Source organism: Garra rufa, chromosome 10 (genome assembly GCF_049309525.1).
Source record: "Garra rufa chromosome 10, GarRuf1.0, whole genome shotgun sequence".
NCBI lineage: Eukaryota > Metazoa > Chordata > Actinopteri > Cypriniformes > Cyprinidae > Garra > Garra rufa.
Window position 1 is genome coordinate 49239063 of NC_133370.1, and position 17760 is coordinate 49256822.

At 40.8% G+C, this 17760-nt stretch overlaps 2 protein-coding genes across 2 annotated transcripts; both read right to left on the reverse strand.

The window, feature by feature from the left end:
* Positions 1–46: 46 nt before the first annotated feature.
* Positions 47–5841, reverse strand: LOC141344617 (tripartite motif-containing protein 16-like). Its single transcript, XM_073849490.1, has 7 exons — positions 5202–5841; positions 4263–4358; positions 3930–4163; positions 3491–3653; positions 3307–3348; positions 2738–3081; positions 47–97 (listed from the first exon to the last, which is right to left on the reverse strand). Exons 1-7 carry the CDS (start codon positions 5775–5777, stop codon positions 47–49), a joined length of 1506 nt encoding a protein of 501 aa, XP_073705591.1. The 5' UTR covers positions 5778–5841.
* A 2842-nt stretch (positions 5842–8683) lies between these two features.
* LOC141344163 (tripartite motif-containing protein 16-like) lies at positions 8684–17317 on the reverse strand. Its single transcript, XM_073848947.1, has 6 exons — positions 16521–17317; positions 11610–11705; positions 11277–11510; positions 10844–11003; positions 10656–10703; positions 8684–10429 (listed from the first exon to the last, which is right to left on the reverse strand). The coding sequence occupies exons 1-6, from the start codon at positions 17094–17096 to the stop codon at positions 9900–9902; spliced, it is 1644 nt and encodes a 547-aa protein (XP_073705048.1). The 5' UTR covers positions 17097–17317; the 3' UTR covers positions 8684–9899.
* Between the last annotated feature and the right edge of the window lie 443 nt (positions 17318–17760).

Consider the following 17760-nt stretch of genomic DNA (forward strand, 5'->3'; position numbering starts at 1 on the left):
TGATATAAAGTTGCAACAGGTCAACAGCACTTAAGTTTTTGTTTCTCTACACTAAAGCTTCCTGGTTGTGTTTGAGAGACGGGAAAAACAGGCGTGTCTGCACATTCCCAAATAATACAAATGTCCACTAGGTGTCAGCCTCATACAGACGTTAGGAGTTGGTCAGTAAGGGCTATCACATCCAAGGCCCATGACCATCCTTGAAGCAACACCAACAGGACGTGTAAAACAAACAAAGAATGACTCTGTCAGCTTCAGCCATCCCTTCATTGATCTGGTTATCAGGTCCTAAATTTCTGTGGTAACAAAAAGTAAGACCAACACCATATGCCTCTGTCAACCTGCTTGTTGGTCACCCTGAAACTTAAATCAGTCCAAACATGTGTTACCGCAATCAGTGACTGTATGGACATTCTCAGTCATTTCAATAGATTTGATAGATTGGTCAGTGCTTTTTAAAGGGTTTGTGCAAGGCTGGTTGGCTGGTTTTAGCTGTTAATAGCTGGTCAGCAGGCCGGTTTTAGAGGGGTTTTGGCCACTTTCCCAGGCTGGTCATAGCTGGTCAGGCTGGAAGACCAGCTAAAACCAGCTACTTCCAGTTTAAACCAGCTAAGACCAGCCAACCAGCCTAGGCTGGTTTTAGCTGTTTTGTTCAGCAGGGAAATCAAGCAGGCGTGCTCTTAACGACTCAGGTATGTCAGAAATGTATATCTGGCAGTTCTGAGTTTATATATCACATCTCTTTGTGAACAAGTGGAAAGGAAGAAACTATAATGATGTACTTGATTTGTTTTTAGAGGATCTGCAGATGAGGAATAAAACCCATCACTTTTGTGCATCAAGTGGCTAGAAGATTTATTTATATCAGTCATAAAGAGAAATATATTGAAAATACATAATTAAAAATAATAAATACAAAAATATAAATTATTATTATTAATATATTATTAAAGGCAAGGCAAGGCAAGGCAAGGCAAGTTTATTTATATAGCACATTTCATACACAATGGTAATTCAAAGTGCTGTACATAAAAAGGAATTAAAATCACAATAGCATAAAAATTTAAAATAATAATCACAACAATAAAAACAAAATTAAGAACATTTAAGATGATTTAAAAAAAAGAAAAGAAAATGATTTCAAATTAATTAATACAGTAAAATGAGAGAGAAGTTCACTTCCAGAACAGAAATATACAGATAATTTAGTCACCCCCTTGTCATCCTAGATGTCATGTCTGTCTTTCTTTCTTTCTTTCTTTCTTCAGTCAATAAGAAATTATGTTTTTTGAGGAAAACATTTCAGGATTTCTTTCCATATAGTGGACTTCTATGGTGCATCTATGGTGAGTTTGCTTGTAAGAGATGGGTCATCTTGTGCTTTTGTGCGCTCAACGGAGATTAACAACATAGAGGTACTGTGGGTTTAAAGGGAGGGGGCTTCAAAGAATATGACAGGTACAACTCAGTACCACTATTCTCCCGAGAACATCTAGTCTCCTGGGAAAGTGTTGGCCTTGGCCTTCAGATAAGTTTTATCACTTTTTATAACAAACCGTTTATAATAACTTTATGGGCGCGAAGGTATGGCTACGAATTTTTGAGATAACCAGTAACAAACCATAATTTCTCGAGAGTTGAATGAAGTGGGTGCACTTCATTCAACTTCCATCGCCTGGCATTCTGGGACATACGTGTTGGTCTTCTACTGTGACTGCAAGGTAATACAGTTAATACAAATAATTTATTTAACCTCAAATGCTCGTCTTGTCTAGCTTTGCGTGAACTCTGTGTATTCCGGTTCAAGACAGTTAGGGTATGTTGAAAAACTCCCATTTTCTTCTCCAACTTCAAAATCATCTTACATCTCTGTTTTACCTTTTTTTGTAAAGGGCGTTTGATCTTCTTTGCATATTCAATTTGTAAACACCGGGTCGGTACTTCTGCAGCGATGTAGGACGATTTTAAAGTTGGAGGAGAAAATGAGACAAGAGTTTTTCAATATACCCTAACTTTCTTGAACTGGAAAATGCAGAGCTAGACAAGACAAGCATTTGAGATTAAAATGTATATAAATTGTAAATTTGTTTACAAAATGACCAATTATTTTACTAGTTCAAACTCGGGGGCACCATTAAAGTCCACTATATGGAGAGAAATCCTGAAATGTTTTCCTCAAAAAACATAAATTTTTATCAAATGAAGAAAGAAAGACATGAACATCTTGGATGACAAGGGGGTGGGTAAATGATCTGTAATTGTTTGTTCTGGAAGTGACCTTCTCTTTTAACTAAATGAGTGATTTCCATCAACAATAGAGGTTGAGAAAAGCACAGAAACACATGGTCACTCAGCAGGACTCACACACAATGATCTTACTGTCTATATGAGGATTTATTACACACATTTATTCTGATTCTTGTTATTTCACTGAAAGAAGTTCAGCTGCAGCATTAATGTCATGAAGAGAAAAGAAGAGACTCTATAACATCTCACTGTTACTGATTTATCATACAGCTCAAAGCATTATGGGTAGAATCTCTCATCAGTCTATTCTGATTCATCAACACAGTTTCACTGATGAATCATAATTAAACCAAAACCCAGGATAGAGCGGCTGAGTGAATGTGGTGTGGACTGTGTGGATGAGGCTCATTGTGTCAGAGACGCTGTAGAAGGACAGAGTTCCTGCACTGTGATCCACAAACACTCCTATTCTACTGCTGACGGACTTTACAGGGAGAACATTCTTTATGTTATTGTGTCTGAATGAGTAACTGGAGGAAGAGCAGCGCAAACTCCAGGACTGATCATTATATCCAAAGAAACACTCATTATCATCTCCCTTCCTGCTGATGCTCTTATATGACACTGATAAATACACTGTCCCACTCCACTCCAGCTCCCAGTAACAGCGTCCACTCACACTCTCTCTACACAACACCTGAGCATATCCATCAAATCTGTCTGGATGATCAGGATACGGCTGGACTGTGTGAGTGTAAGTAATCACTCTGTTGCTCTCAGACAGACGGAGGAGTTTATTCACTGTGTTCAGATCCAGAGTGAGCTGATGGGAATCTGATGGAGATAAAACACATCAGAATCAGGAATTATGAATCTGTTTGATCTTTTCACGTAGCTGAACTCTTCATGTTCAGTGTATCATCAGTGTCTCAGTACAGATGAGCAGATATCCTGTGCAAATCATCATTTACATCATTATATAAAACTCTTTTTCACCTTCTACAGGAAGAACATGAACACACTCAGTGAGTTTTTCTGTTTGTTTTCTTACTGACTTACATTGTAGGAAGTCGTTCCTGGTCCTGGGAACAATGTTGGTGAATGTGACTGTGGAAATCAACAGACATGAACAGTGTGATTCTCATGATCCTGCATCATTCCTAAGACATTTCTAATATGATGTTCTCCATGATATGAGATGATGATGGACTCGTTTCTGAGAGCAGATCAATCTCCAGGACTTTACCTCTGTCTGAGATCTTCTTGAGCTCCTCTTTGCAGAAATCCTCCAGTTTCTCTCTCAGCTGATGGACAGATTCTCCCAGATTATCAGAAGAGAAAAGAGAACTGAAGGCATCATCATTTACGTCTGTAGATTCAGGAGGTGCTGAGAGAGACTGGAAACTCTACAGAAAACAGAAATCAAAACTCTTCAGCTCCACACTGGGACACTGCTTATAAGAGTGAAAGAAAAGTTATGACATGAAACCCATTTGAGCGAGATTTCCACAGCCAAAAGCCATTAGTAAGCATCATATTTTTCAAAAGATAATGATGAGATATAAGTCTATAACTGATGGTTATATAATAAGACACTCATGAAATGTTTCTCTGTGAGTCTCGTGTCACAGTAGGATGTGTCTCAAGTCCACTATGATGGTGTTGTTCTAGATCTCTGTTACCTGCAGGAACTGGATGTGATCCTGTGTGTGTGAAAGCTGCTCCAGCTCAGCGTCTCTCCTCCTCAGATCATTGATCTCCTGCTCCAGTCGCTCCAGTTGTTCTTTAGTTCGACTCACTGCTCGCTTTTCCTGATCTCTGATCAGCCGTATCAGCTCAGAGCGGCTTCTCTCAATGGAGCGGATGAGCTCAGTAAAGATCCTCTCACTGTCCTCCACTGCTGTCTGTGCAGAGCGCTGTTAGGACACACAGTGATTCAGGCTTCAGTGGGACTGAAAGAGACAAGAGAGTCTGAACTGAGACTGAGACAAACTTCTCTTCTTCTCCAGACTCACCTTATGAGACTCCACAGCCTCTCTCAGCTGCTGAACATCTTTCTCTCTCTGCTGGATTCTCTGCTGGCAGTTCAGCTGCATCTCCTTCAAATCTCTCTGGTGAGGGAAAAAATGCTTTAAAATGTTACATTACATACAATATACCACCATCATTATGTAAAGGTTGCATGAATCCGATATTGGTGGAGTGGATCAGTGGCTAAAAATCTTTTCTGGAATGTCAGTGGTTATGAAATGCAAACCCAAAATATCCTTAATATTTATTAATAAAAGAGGTTACTCCACAGTAACATATTGCACATTTTATATCTCAAATCTAACTCCCCAGTTTAAAATAATAGGTGTTGTTTTATTTTATTTTATTTTTTGTACCTTTTAAAATGATAAGATTTGAAATAGCCCTGTTTGTGACATCACTATTTGTCTCTCCACGCTCCTGAACATGTGTATGTGAATCAAGAAGTGCTCTTAACAACTCAGGTCTGTCACAGTGGTTTATATCTCATTGTTATAAATGAATTCAGAATTGCAAGTAAAAAAAAAAACTTGTGAAATGAAACTTTTTTTTTTTTTTTTTTTTTTACATACATTTGTGACAGCATGGAAGTAAAAATATTTGGCTAGCTATTCACATTAGCATTAGAAAAAATACCTCCTGGACTAATATTAGCCTATTAATAATAATAATAATAATATCATGTATACCTGAAGTACTATTAATATAACAGAGTTAGTTGTCATTATCACAGAATAAACCCTTTCATTGATACACGCACTGATCACTCAGAAAAGATTTATTATGTTACTGATAATTAATTGTTGTTAAAAAAAAAACAATTAATATTGGTATCTCTTAATTATCTCCTGAAGAATACAACTATTAAAAAAAATAAAAATAAAAAAAAAGAATAAAAAAAAGAATGAAGCATAAGTCCTCACCTCTTTCTCTGTCCTCTGTGCTGCATTTGACACAGTGTCATGGTTTCTGTGTTCATCCACCATACACAGCAAGCAAATACATTTCTGATCAGTGCGACAGAAAACCTCAAGAAGCTTGTCGTGTTTCTGGCAGATCATCTCCTGCAGTCGTCCAGTGGCATCAGTCAAATTGTGTCTCTTTCCTTTAAACCAACTCTCATGTTGTTCAAGGTGATTCTGACAGTAAGAGTTCAGACACACCAGACAGGACTTGACAGCTTTGTGTTTTCTTCCAGTACAGACGTCACACTCCACATCTCCAGCTCCAGCAAGAACCGCACTTTGAAGTTTAGTCTTCTTCAGTTTCTCCACCATTTCAGCAAACACCACGTTCTTAAATAAAGCAGGTCTTGGACTGAAGGTCTGTCTACACTGAGGGCAGCTGTAGACTCCCTTCTCATCCTCCTCTTTATCCCAGCAGTCTGTAATGCAGCTCATACAGTAACTGTGTCCACACTGGATGGTCACTGGATCCTTCAGGAGATCCAGACACACCGGACAGCTGAACTGATCCACTGAAATACAGGATTCTGCCATTTTTCATGTATGTGAGCGCTGATATAAAGTTGCAGCAGGCCAACAGCACTTAAGTTTCTGTTTCTCTACAATCATGCTTCCTGGTTCTGTGTTTGAGAGACGGGAAAAACAGGCGTGTCTGTAGATTCCCAAATAATACAAATGTCCACTAGGTGTCAGTCTCATACAGATATTAGGAGTTGGTGCTAAAAGGACTGCTAGCACAACCAAAGAGTCAAGGTTTGGCTGGTTAGCATGGTATTCTCAGAAAATACTCGGGATCAAAACAGAAATTCAGGTTGTCAGGTGTCAGGTTGATGTGGTGGTGATTAAACTTGTGCAGCAGGAAGCATTCTCCAAACAAATACAGTTGATTGAGAAGGGAAACACTCTTCAGAGTTCTAGTGCATTGTACCACCTAGATCCAATTTTGGATAAAGGTCTCCTTTGTGTAGGCGGAAGACTGGAACAGTCATCACTCAATTAAGAGCTGAAACATTCTGTGATTCCCCTGAGAGATATTTCTAAGCTAATCTAATTCAAAGTCAAGCTAAGTCTGTCACATTACCACGCCACGGTTTGTCATCAGGGTTGATAACAAAACTCAAATGGAGCTTAGAACAAGTGGATTTTAGATCATTGGAGGCAACAAGTCAAGTGTGTGCAATGTCAAAAAATAACCAACAGAAGATAAATGAATGGCAGAAATACACAAAGAGCAAGTGGAAGTATCTGCTACCTTCACACTCTGTGGCATTGACTGTTTGGGGCCATTTATCATAAAGAGAGCTTTCAAAAAATACAATAAATATGGTCTAATATTCACTTTACATACATTAAGATACTACAGATGCCTTCATGCTTTGAGGTGCTTTATTTGCCTTAGAGGAGCAGGCATTAATGACCCTAAATCATTTAATATTAATGTAGTCTGATGGTTTTACCTCCAGGAAAGTTTGTCAAAGTAGATATATCTATGCACACCACTAAACAATTGCGTAAAGTCCAATATTTGGTCAAGCAAATTTTGGAGTCATTGAAAGAAGGAATATCTTCTCAACATTTCAACATGCAAAAAGTGGTATACTCCTCCACAAAAACCTCAGAGTAAATGATGTTGTAATCATCAAAGAGAAAATGCTCCTAAGAAGTCGGTGGTAGTTAGGCCAAGTGGTTAAAAATGTCAAAGAGGGTGATGGATTTGTTAGGCGAGTCAAGGTACAAGCAGGTGAATCAAAACTTGATAGCGAACATGATCAACCCTCCAAACCCACAAACACGGAAAGAGTGACTGTTAATGTGATACCCTCACATCAGACCAAATAATTATTTCTGAAATGCTTTCTAGTCATTACATACATTCATATATCACTGATGATGTGTTCAGGTGCATCTGAAGATGTGTTTCAAGAACTACCTGTTCTGGCAAGGCCAGTGACTCCCAGGAATAGTCTGGTTGACAACCAGGAAGAGGCTGGTGACTACTGGAGAGACAGTTGGCAGCTTGGGAAGACAGCACTTGGGGTGGGAAGGGTTGGCAGCCCAAACCACATTCTCCGAGAGGAGGAACCCTTTTTGAAGCTACAGATCGACTCATGGAAGTATACCCCCAGGGGAGCCCGAGAGGGGGGGAGAATGAGAACCCCAATCTGATAGACCCAAGGTTACCGACTAATGGCAATGGAGAAACGATAACGACCGCAGTATGCAGGTGCGGGAAAACCTGCAAAAACAGCCATGGCCTGAAGATCCATCAAGCCAGGATGAAGTGTTTGGAGAACGAACATGTGTCACAGCGCACAGATGTTACATCTGATGAGACGCAGGAGGAGCCGAGCCAGGAAGCACCCCATAGTGCTCAGAGCCTCCGTGTGCCACTAACCGTTCCCCCAAGTCTTCTGCCCCAGGAAAAGGTGCGAATCAAGTGGCCACAGGCTTGTAAGACGGCAGTCTGGAGGACCAAATATGAACATCTGGTCACAGACTGCCGAACACAGGGCTGGAAGGCAAGATGCATGCCTATCGAGGTTGGCTGCAGAGGATTTGTGGGGCGTTCTCTCCACAAAGCCTTTACTGCGCTGGGCATTGGAGGAACAACAAGGAGCAGGGCCATCAAGAACACCACCGACGCGGCCGAGAAAGCCTCGAGATGGCTCTGGATCCGTAGAGGAGCACCATGGGGGTCGCGGTCTGATCAGCCGTGGCTGGGTCGCCTGGGCGAGGGTGTCTGATGTTGAAAGACCCGAAACACCCGAGGACCCCTGGTTATATCACTGATGATGTGTTCAGGTGCATCTGAAGATGTGTTTCAAGAAAAAAAAAATGTAACTGAAAGGCAGCCATTTTATGGTTATAAAAAATCTACACAAAGCGGTCAGATCAGCAGAGCGAAGACTCGTGTTCCTCCACAGTGCGCATTAAGATAATAAGTTTCTGCTCATTTTTAACTTAGTATCTTTTGGCAATTGGAGCAAGGTGTGTGATGTTCATCTATGTTATGTTTTGTGTTTATTCCAGTCATGTGCACATTTGTACGTATGTGTTAATTGTTGAGCTGTGCTTGTTAATTAGTCGTTTCAAATTGTCTTTATTCAATACATAATTAATCTTTGTCTGTTTCCCCGTAAATTGAATCATATTTTTTTAGTGTATTAGTTGTATTTATTGGTTTTGTTGTTTCTTTGTGTAGTTTTATAGTGCTGCGAAAATTGATGTTTAATGATGCTAAAGAAAAAGCACTCGTCAGAAACTCTGTCGTGTTTTATGGATGCCAAGGAGCAGCTACACAACAAGTTATGAAATATAAACTCTTGACAAAAGAGAGTTGTTATGATTTACCAGTCTGTCTGCACTGAGACTATAATGAGCTGCTTGACTTGTCTTCAGAGGATCTGCAGATGAAGAATAAAACCCATCACTTTTGTTCATCAAGTGGGAAGAAGATTTATTTATATCAGTCAGAGAACAGAAATATATTGAAAATACAATTAAAATGAATTATATATTTTAATATATTATTAAAGAAGTTCACTTCGAGAACAAAAATTTACAGATAATTTTGTCATCCAAGATGTTCATGTCGTTCTTTCGTCAGTCGATAAGAAATTGTTTGTTTTGTTTTTTTTTTCCAGGAAAACATTTCAGGATTTCTCTCCATATAGTGGACTTCTATGGTGCCCGTGAGTTTGAACTTCCAAAATGCAGTTTAAATGCAGCTTCAAAGACTCTAAATGATCCCAGCTGAGAAAGAAGGGTCTTATCTAGCGAAATGATCAGTCATTTCTAAAAGAAAATGACAATATATTTTTTACTCTCAAATGCTCATCTTGTCTTGCTCTGTGTGAACTCTGTGTATTCAGGTTCAAGACAGTTATAGGTCGTAAAACTCATTTTTTTTTCTCCAGCTTCAAAATCATCCTACATCGATGTTTTCCTATTTTGTAAAGGGTGTTTGATCTTTGCATATTCACTTTGCAAACACTGGGTCGGGTTCTTCTGCAGCAATGTAGGGTGATTTTAAAGTTGGAGGAGAAAATTTGAGTTTTTCGACATACCCTTACTGTCTTGAACCAGAATACACAGAACTAAGCATTTGAGGTTACAAAGTATATAAATTCTCAATTTTAGAAAATGACAGATTTTTTTCTTCTTCCTTGACTGGGATTGTTTAGAGCTCTTTGAAGCTGCATTTAAACTGCATTTTGGACGTTCAAACTCACAGGCACTGTTGAAATCCACTATATGGATTTTTTTCCTCAAAAAACATAATTTCTTATCACCTGAAAGAAGAAAGACATGAACATTTTGGATGACAAAGGGGTGAGTAAATTATCTGCATTTTTTTGTCCTGGAATTTAACTTCTCCTTTAACTAAATGAGTGATTTCCATCAACAATACAGGTTGAGAAAAGCACAGAAACACATCGTCACATTTAGCAGGACTCACACACACTGATCTTACTATCTATATTAGCATTTATTAAACATTTATTCTGATTTATGTTATCTCACTAACAGAAGTTCAGCTGCAGCATTAATGTCAAGAAGAGAAAAGAAGGGACTCTATTACATCTCACAGTTACTGATTTATCATGCAGCTCAAAGCATTATGGGTAGAATCTCTCGTCAATCTAATCTGATTCATCAACACAGTTTCACTGATGATCCGATATCAAACCAAAACCCAGGATAGAGCGGCTGAGTGAATGTGGTGTGGACTGTGTGGATGAGGCTCATTGTGTCAGAGACGCTGTAGAAGGACAGAGTTCCTGCACTGTGATCCACAAACACTCCTATTCTACTGCTGACAGACTTTACAGGGAGAACAGTCTGTATATTATTGTGTCTGAATGAGTATCTGGAGGGAGAGCAGCGCAAACTCCAGGACTGATCATTATATCCAAACCAACACTCATTATCATCTCCCTTTCTGCTGACGCTCTTATATGACACTGAAATATACACACAACCACATTGACCAGCACTCCACTCCAGCTCCCAGTAACAGCGTCCACTCACACTCTCTCTACACAACACCTGACGACGCACATCAAATCTGTCTGGATGATCAGGATACGGCTGGACTTTACTAGTGCAAGTAATCACTCTGTTGTTCTCAGACAGATGGAGGTATTCACTCACTGTGTTCAGATCCAGAGTGAGCTGATGGGAATCTGATGGAGATAAAACACATCAGAATCAGGAATTATGAATCTGTTTGATCTTTTCATGTAGCTGAACTCTTCATGTTCAGTGTATCATCAGTGTCTCAGTACAGATGAGCAGATATCCTGTGCAAATCATCATTTACATCATTATATAAAACTCTTCTTTCACCTTCTACAGGAGGAACATGAACACACTCAGTGAGTTTTTCCGCTTGTTTTCTTACTGACTTACATTGTAGGAAGTCGTTCCTGGTCCTGGGAACAATGTTGGTGAATGTGACTGTGGAAATCAACAGACATGAACAGTGTGATACTCATGATCCTGCATCCATTCCTAAGACATTTCTAATATGATGTTCTCCATGATATGAGATGATGATGGACTCGTTCCTGAAAGCAGATGAATCTCCAGGACTTTACCTCTGTCTGAGATCTTCTTGAGCTCCTCTTTGTAGAAATCCTCCAGTTTCTCTCTCAGCTGACGGACAGATTCTCTCAGACCATCAAAAGAGACGAGAGAAATGAAGGGATCATCATTTACGTCTGAAGATTCAGGAGGTGCTGAGAGAGACTGGAAACTCTACAGAAAACAGAAATCAAAACTCATCAGCTACACACAGGGACATTGTTTATACAAGTGGAAAAAAGTTCAGACATGAGACCCATTTGAGCAAAGCTTCCACAGCCAAAAGCCATTTGTTAGCAGCATCTCTTTCAAAAGAAGATGATCAGATGATAGTCTGACTGATGATTATATAATAGGACACTCATGAAATGTTTCTCTGGGAGTCTCCTGTCACAGCAGGATCAGTCTCAAGTCCACTGTGATGGTGTTGTTCTAGATGTCTGTTACCTGCAGGAACTGGATGTGATCCTGTGTGTGTGAAAGCTGCTCCAGCTCAGCGTCTCTCCTCCTCAGATCATTGATCTCCTGCTCCAGTTGCTCCAGTTGTTCTTCAGCTCGACTCACTGCTCGCTTTTCCTGATCTCTGATCAGCCGTATCAGCTCAGAGCGGCTTCTCTCAATGGAGCGGATGAGCTCAGTAAAGATCCTCTCACTGTCCTCCACTGCTGTCTGTGCAGAGCGCTGTTAGGACACACAGTGATTCAGGCTTCAGTGGGACTGAAAGAGACAAGAGAGTCTGAACTGAGACTGAGACAAACTTCTCTTCTTCTCCAGACTCACCTTATAAGACTCCAGAGCCTCTCTCAGCTGCTCAAGATCTTTCTCTCTCTGCTGGATTCTCTGCTGACAGTTCAGCTGCATGTCTTGCAAGTGTCTCTGTTGAGGGGGGGAAATGCTTAATTTTTTAGATTACACACAATATACCACTAAATCATTATATAAAGGTTATGTGAATCTAATATTGGTGGAGTGGATCAGTAGCTAAAAATCTTTTTTGTAATGTTAGTGGTCATGAAATGCAACCTAAAAATGTCCTTGTTATTTTTTCTTATAAGAGGTTACTCTTCAATAACATATTGCACATTTCACATCTCAAATTTAACTCCTCAGTTTAAAATATAATATTTATTTATGAATGTAAAACAGTGGCAAAACTCGAGAGCTTGTTGATCTGAATGTGAGAACTTGTCATATTAATATTCAGATTTGTAAGTGGAAATTTGCACAGCTCTGATCTGAAAAGCTGAATCTTTCGATTTTCACACACAGACAATGATCAAAACACCTGTGTAATAGTTACAAATGTGTAAAATGACATTCACATAAATAAAATGACAGACACAAGTGTGTACGACATATTTGCTTTCGCACTTTACTTCAGTTTTACTGTACAACTTCAAGTCGGCACTTACAACCTCTCAGATCTGGCAGTACAACTTTAAATCCTAGCGCTTTGACTTTTGCTACTCCTTTTGCAATATTCCTGTAGCAAAACGTCTCAGGTTACGTATGTAACCATGGTTCCCTAAGAAGGTAACGAGACACTGCGTCCTCTAGAGGACACTAGGGGAACTGCCGCAGCGTGACTCATGTCTGAAGAGTACATACAAAAACTACAATGAAAGAAATCGGGGTTTAAGACCAACTCGATGATGGGAACGGGGTGAAACATGTAACCCATACCATACAGGATTTAAGAAAAACCCATCCCAAAAAGGGGCCCTAACCCACACATGAGGCCTGAGGAGTGAGAATCAACCTTAGATGTAGTAAGGACAGGCTCATTAACCTTGAAAGACAGAGAGGAAAACCTGACTCGTAAGAAGGTGGTGCTCTGTATGAACCCTTTCCGCAGAAAGGGGAGCATCAACACTCGAGAAGTTAACCTTAAGGTCCTTGGGCTGAGAAGAGGGGGCTTCACATGTGCTGGCATCAGTCCTAAGTGCACCTCAGTTTTTCCTGCAGAGCAGAAGACTGAGAGAGGTTACTCCTAAGAGTTAACGCTTAAGTTGTTTTCTTTTAAAAACCTTACGCAAATCATTTCCACATGGACAAGCTCTGTTGCACTATATTGTTTACATTGTTTACGTGGTTTGCACTCTCTACCATGTGCCCTTACTTGTATGTTGAGTTTTTCATTTTATATATTATATTTATTTGTATTTATTCATATTTTTTTCAATTCTACCTTTGTATTTAATGTTACTGTTTGTATTTAATGTTACTTGTATGCACCATGGGTCTGAGAGTAACGAAATTTCAATTCTCTGTATGTCCTGTCATGTGGCAGAATTGACAATAAAGTTGACTTTGACTTTGACCTGAGGTTTAGAGAGGACAAACACCGCCATAACCGTAGTCAGCAGACCAGAGGGGGAGGTACTCGCTAGAGATTGATTCTCCTTTCAGTGAAAGGCATAAACACAACACACAGGTCCAAAGAAGTCCATTTCTGGAATATTAGTAATAAGAAATGGATCATACTCACCCAATATGTTAGGCCTGCACAGGACTCGATTCCAGGAAATAACTTGAAAGAGTGTAGTTCCAGACCATCAGTCATGGTGGCTTCTATGAAATATAGATGTTAACCAAAAACATCATAAGTCCGGGGAGCGTGCAGGAAGCTCCAACCAGCTGTATAATGGCAGGGGAATTAAGAGGGGGTGAGACAGACAAGTCCAAGTGAAGGGAGTAGATGTTTCTAGGTTTTACTCTGATCCATACGAGAACGTTGTCTCATCTGGATCACTTCTCTCAGGTCATGTCTGCCTCCCCTCAACTGGCGCCGTCTCCTGGAACCACCCGCAGGTGGAAGAGGGGCACGGGCTGCGACACTAGCCTTCTGTGCCCGTCTTTGCTCCTCAGAACGGGACGGGCCAGGACCCCTGTGTTGTTCAGGCTTGGACCTGGACCTTCGAGGAATGAAGGATCTAAAAGCGACTGAGCGTGTCCTCGCTTCCCTAAACTTTTCGACCACCGTCTCAATGGAGGCACCGAAAAGCTCAGAAGGCGATACCGGCACGTCGAGAAGAAAGCCCCTTTCTTTCCTCCTGACATCAGCCAGGTTAACCCACAGATGTCTCTCCGTAGCCACCATAGCCCCCATGGCCCCACCCATGTGGGTAGCGACCTGCTTGGTGGCACGGAGAGCAACATCTGTGGTGCGACGCAGCTCTGCCACTTCATCAGGGGAGAGACCCTGATCTTTATCCAGGTCCTTCAGTAGGTCGGCCTGATAGGCTTGAAGCACCGCCAAAGTGTGCAGCGCACCCTCGGCCTAACCCGCTTCCGTGTACGACCATTTAAGCCAGATCCGAGGGGAGCAGATGGCAAAGAGGGAGTCTTAAGAGAGGATGTTTCTCCCATAGAGAGATAGCTGGCCAGCGTCTCTTCTACTGGGGGCGTCCTCTCATTGCCATAATCATGCATTTCCTCGATGTTCGCATAGTTAGCCAGTGGGAAACTATGGATGTGGGAAGAATACGGCTTTTTCCATACCTTCTCAATCTCAGAATGGAGTTTGGGAAGAAATGGAAGACTAACTGGAGCCGGGAAGTTGTGGTCTGAAAGGTAACGTTCGTCAAGAGGATCCCGCGGTACCGCCTTTCTAGCCCGCTACCATTGCCGTAGCGCGGTCCATAACCACAGCAGCCCCTCGTACGCAGGGCAGGAAGGTTGGGAAGACTCAGCCTCAGCTTCCTCATCCTCCTCTAACATTTTCTGCTCTTCCTGGGTGAAACCCAGCAGAGCACTTGCTCCTGGATCCGACGTCAGAGAAATAGCATCATCATCATCCAAGAGCTCACTCTCGGTCCTTGGATGACGAGCGCGAAAGGGAAAGCCCTTTTCTCAACTCGTCAGCCAAATCCATCTGAGATACCCACAAGCTCAATCTCCTCTGTGCCTCGGCAGCGGCCGGACCCGAGCCACCGAGAACAGATGGCTGTTCCTCCTTCCTCGAAAGAAGAGACAGACGAGAGCGGAGCTTTTTCATTGAAAAACGCTCACAATGAACCCTAGGATGCCCCCTCGAGGACATTGCGTGCATGCTCCTCACTTAAACAAAAGACGCAAAGATCGTGTGTGTCATCAGGCATCAAATAGCGAGGACACGGATCAACACACCTCTTAAACGTCTTACTAGTGCTCGCCATAATAAAGGAAAAAGTCATTCTTTCCAGTAAGAACGCTTAAAGAGAAGCTGAAGACGACGATGAGGATGTTGTGTTCTACCAGCACCCTTTTATACTGTGGTCACCTGGTAGTGACACACCAGCAGCGACGGTCACGCCATGGTGACATCGACAGTTTTTGAATGTACTCTTCAGACATGATTCATGCTGCTGCGGTTCCCCTAGTGTCCTCTAGAGGACGCAGTGAGAGTTCCCTCATAAGGCAACTCACTTGTGCACTTGTAAATACAGACATAAGAGAGCAGAGGCAGGGACGGGGCTAAGGTGGGATGAAGACATTTTATTGGCTGATGCCTGACCAGTGAACAACGCCAGAATTTTACACTGCATTCATCTTGTCATTCAAGTATTATCTGGTAGACAAATAATGCAGCATCTTTCCTATGTATATCCTAATGCATATTGCAGAGTAATATCACTGTACCGAGTTGTGACATAATGTTTTTATTATTTTTACAGTTTTTTTAATACTTTAAACTTCTTTATTGGGTTAAATTCCTTATTTGCTTGTGCTTGTGCTTATGTAAATATCATAAAATAGCATGGGATGTCCTTAATGAACCTAAATGATGCCTAAATTACATTAAAAAACAAAATCAAAAATAATGAAGCTACAAAAATAAGCAGCTATGACCGGCACTACTGTTTTGAGTAACTAGCTAAACACATGAAATTATTAAAAAGCCATAAGGCCATCTAGTGGTTAAACCATGACATTACATATAAATATTATCTTTCTGGCCTCTTTATACTGGAATTTTAAAAGTGTCTCTATTTTAACCCTGAACACAACACTAATTGTAATATAAACAATGGTGGAGTTGTTTGGAACTACTGAGAGCTGAGCGGCTCTGGTACAGTGATATTAGGCTACTCTGCGATATGCAGTAGGATATACATGTGAAAGATGTTGCATTATTTGTTTATATGTGTACAGTAAAAAGAAGTGCGAAAGCAAATATGTCGTACACACTTGTGTCTGTCATTTTCTTTATGTGAATGTCATTTTACACATTTGTAATTATTAATTTTAAGCTTCAAATTCAAAACACAGGTGTTTTGATCATTGTCTGTGTGTGCAAATTGAACAATACAGCTTTTCAGATCAGAGCTGTGAGTGCAAATTTCCACTTACAAATACGAATATTAATATGACAACTTATCACATTCCGATCAACAAGCTCTCGGGTTTTGCTACTGTTTTACCTTCATATTTATTTGTTTAGCCTTTTGAAACATGCGTATTAAAATCAAGGAAATATGCTCAGGTCTGTCACGAGTTTATATCTCGCAGTTCTGAGATAACATTTCACAATAACCGTTATTTATTTATTTATTTATTTAACGTTACATAACAGAAAAACGGCCTTCACGCATTAACCGCTCGGTTAAGGTTTATTTACTATGAAAATGTATTGTTGTTACCGCTTTGTTGTTTTCTTTTAAGGAATAAAGCTATGAATTTAGCATACGTGTATTTTTCACGAGTTCTCACCTCTTTATCCGTCCTTTGTGCTGTAACTGATACAGTGTCATGGTTTCGGTGTTCATCCATTGTACACAGCAAGCAAATACATTTCTGATCAGTGCGACAAAAAACCTCTAGAAGCTTGTCGTGTTTCTGGCAGATCATCTCCTGCAGTCGCCCAGTGGCATCGATGACTTGGTGTGGTTTGCGTGAATTAAACTCCTCATGACGGTCGAAATGAGTTTGACAGTATGATTCCTGACACACCAGACAGGACTTGACGGCTTTGTATTTTCTTCCAGTGCAGACGTCACACTCCACATCTCCAGCTCCAGCAGGAACCACACTTTGAAGATTAGTCTTCTTCAGGTTCTCCACCATTTCAGCAAACACCACGTTCTTAAATAAAGTAGGTCTTGGACTGAAGGTCTGTCTGCACTGAGGGCAGCTGTAGAATCCCTTCTCATCCTCCTCTTTATCCCAGCAGTCTGTAATGCAGCTCATACAGTAACTGTGTCCACACTGGATGGTCACTGGATCCTTCAGGAGATCCAGACACACCGGACACAAGAACTGATCCACTGAAATACAGGATTCTGCCATTTTCCTGCACGTGTAGGCCAATATTAGGCTGCAACAGGCCAACAGCACTAAGTTTCGGTTTCTCTATGAGCTTCCTGGTTCTGTGTTCGAGAGAAAGGAAAAACAGGCGTGTCTTCCCAAATAACATAAATTTCCAGTAGATGTCAGTCTCATACTAGTCTCAGCCTCAAGGAACGTTGGTTAAACGTCTTTCTTTCTTCTTCTTCTTCTTCTTCTTCTTGTTTTACATGGCGGTTGGCAACCAGCTTTTGGTGCATCACCGCCACCATCTGGACTGGAGTGTGGATGAAAAGGTCAACCTATACAATCTTAAATTCTGTTTAATAACCCAGTTATTTTCAAAAAAGAAAACAAAAATTGGAAAGAAATTTAACCAGAGTATCTCTGCAGTATGTCATGTACATTTAATGCCATCTGGTTTTCACTAAGTTTCAAAATCAATCTTTGTCTGGCTTGACGGTATTCAGGACAGTGCATAATTACATGCTCTATGGTCTCTTGACTATTGCAATATTCACACATTCCATCAACATGCTTTTTCAATATAAATAATGTGCTATTTAATCCTGTATGTCCTAGCCTCATTCTAGACAGCACATCTTCTTCCTTCTTCCTTCTGCACGTATTCCTACTCCTCCCCACCTTTCCTTGAATGCTATACAGG

Bases quoted from the DNA above. Each gene is read 5' to 3' on its own strand.
- LOC141344163 (XM_073848947.1), bottom strand. From the start codon at position 17,096: ATGGCAGAATCCTGTATTTCAGTGGATCAGTTCTTGTGTCCGGTGTGT. The intron at 11,004-11,276 runs GTAACAGACATC...TGTTTTCTGTAG, and splicing joins ATCACATCCAGTTCCTGCAG to AGTTTCCAGTCTCTCTCAGC. The intron at 10,430-10,655 runs GTAAGTCAGTAA...TATCTCCATCAG, and splicing joins CAGGAACGACTTCCTACAAT to ATTCCCATCAGCTCACTCTG.
- LOC141344617 (XM_073849490.1), bottom strand. From the start codon at position 5,777: ATGGCAGAATCCTGTATTTCAGTGGATCAGTTCAGCTGTCCGGTGTGT. The intron at 4,359-5,201 runs GTGAGGACTTAT...TTCCCTCACCAG, and splicing joins CACAGAGGACAGAGAAAGAG to AGAGATTTGAAGGAGATGCA. The intron at 3,654-3,929 runs GTAACAGAGATC...TGTTTTCTGTAG, and splicing joins ATCACATCCAGTTCCTGCAG to AGTTTCCAGTCTCTCTCAGC.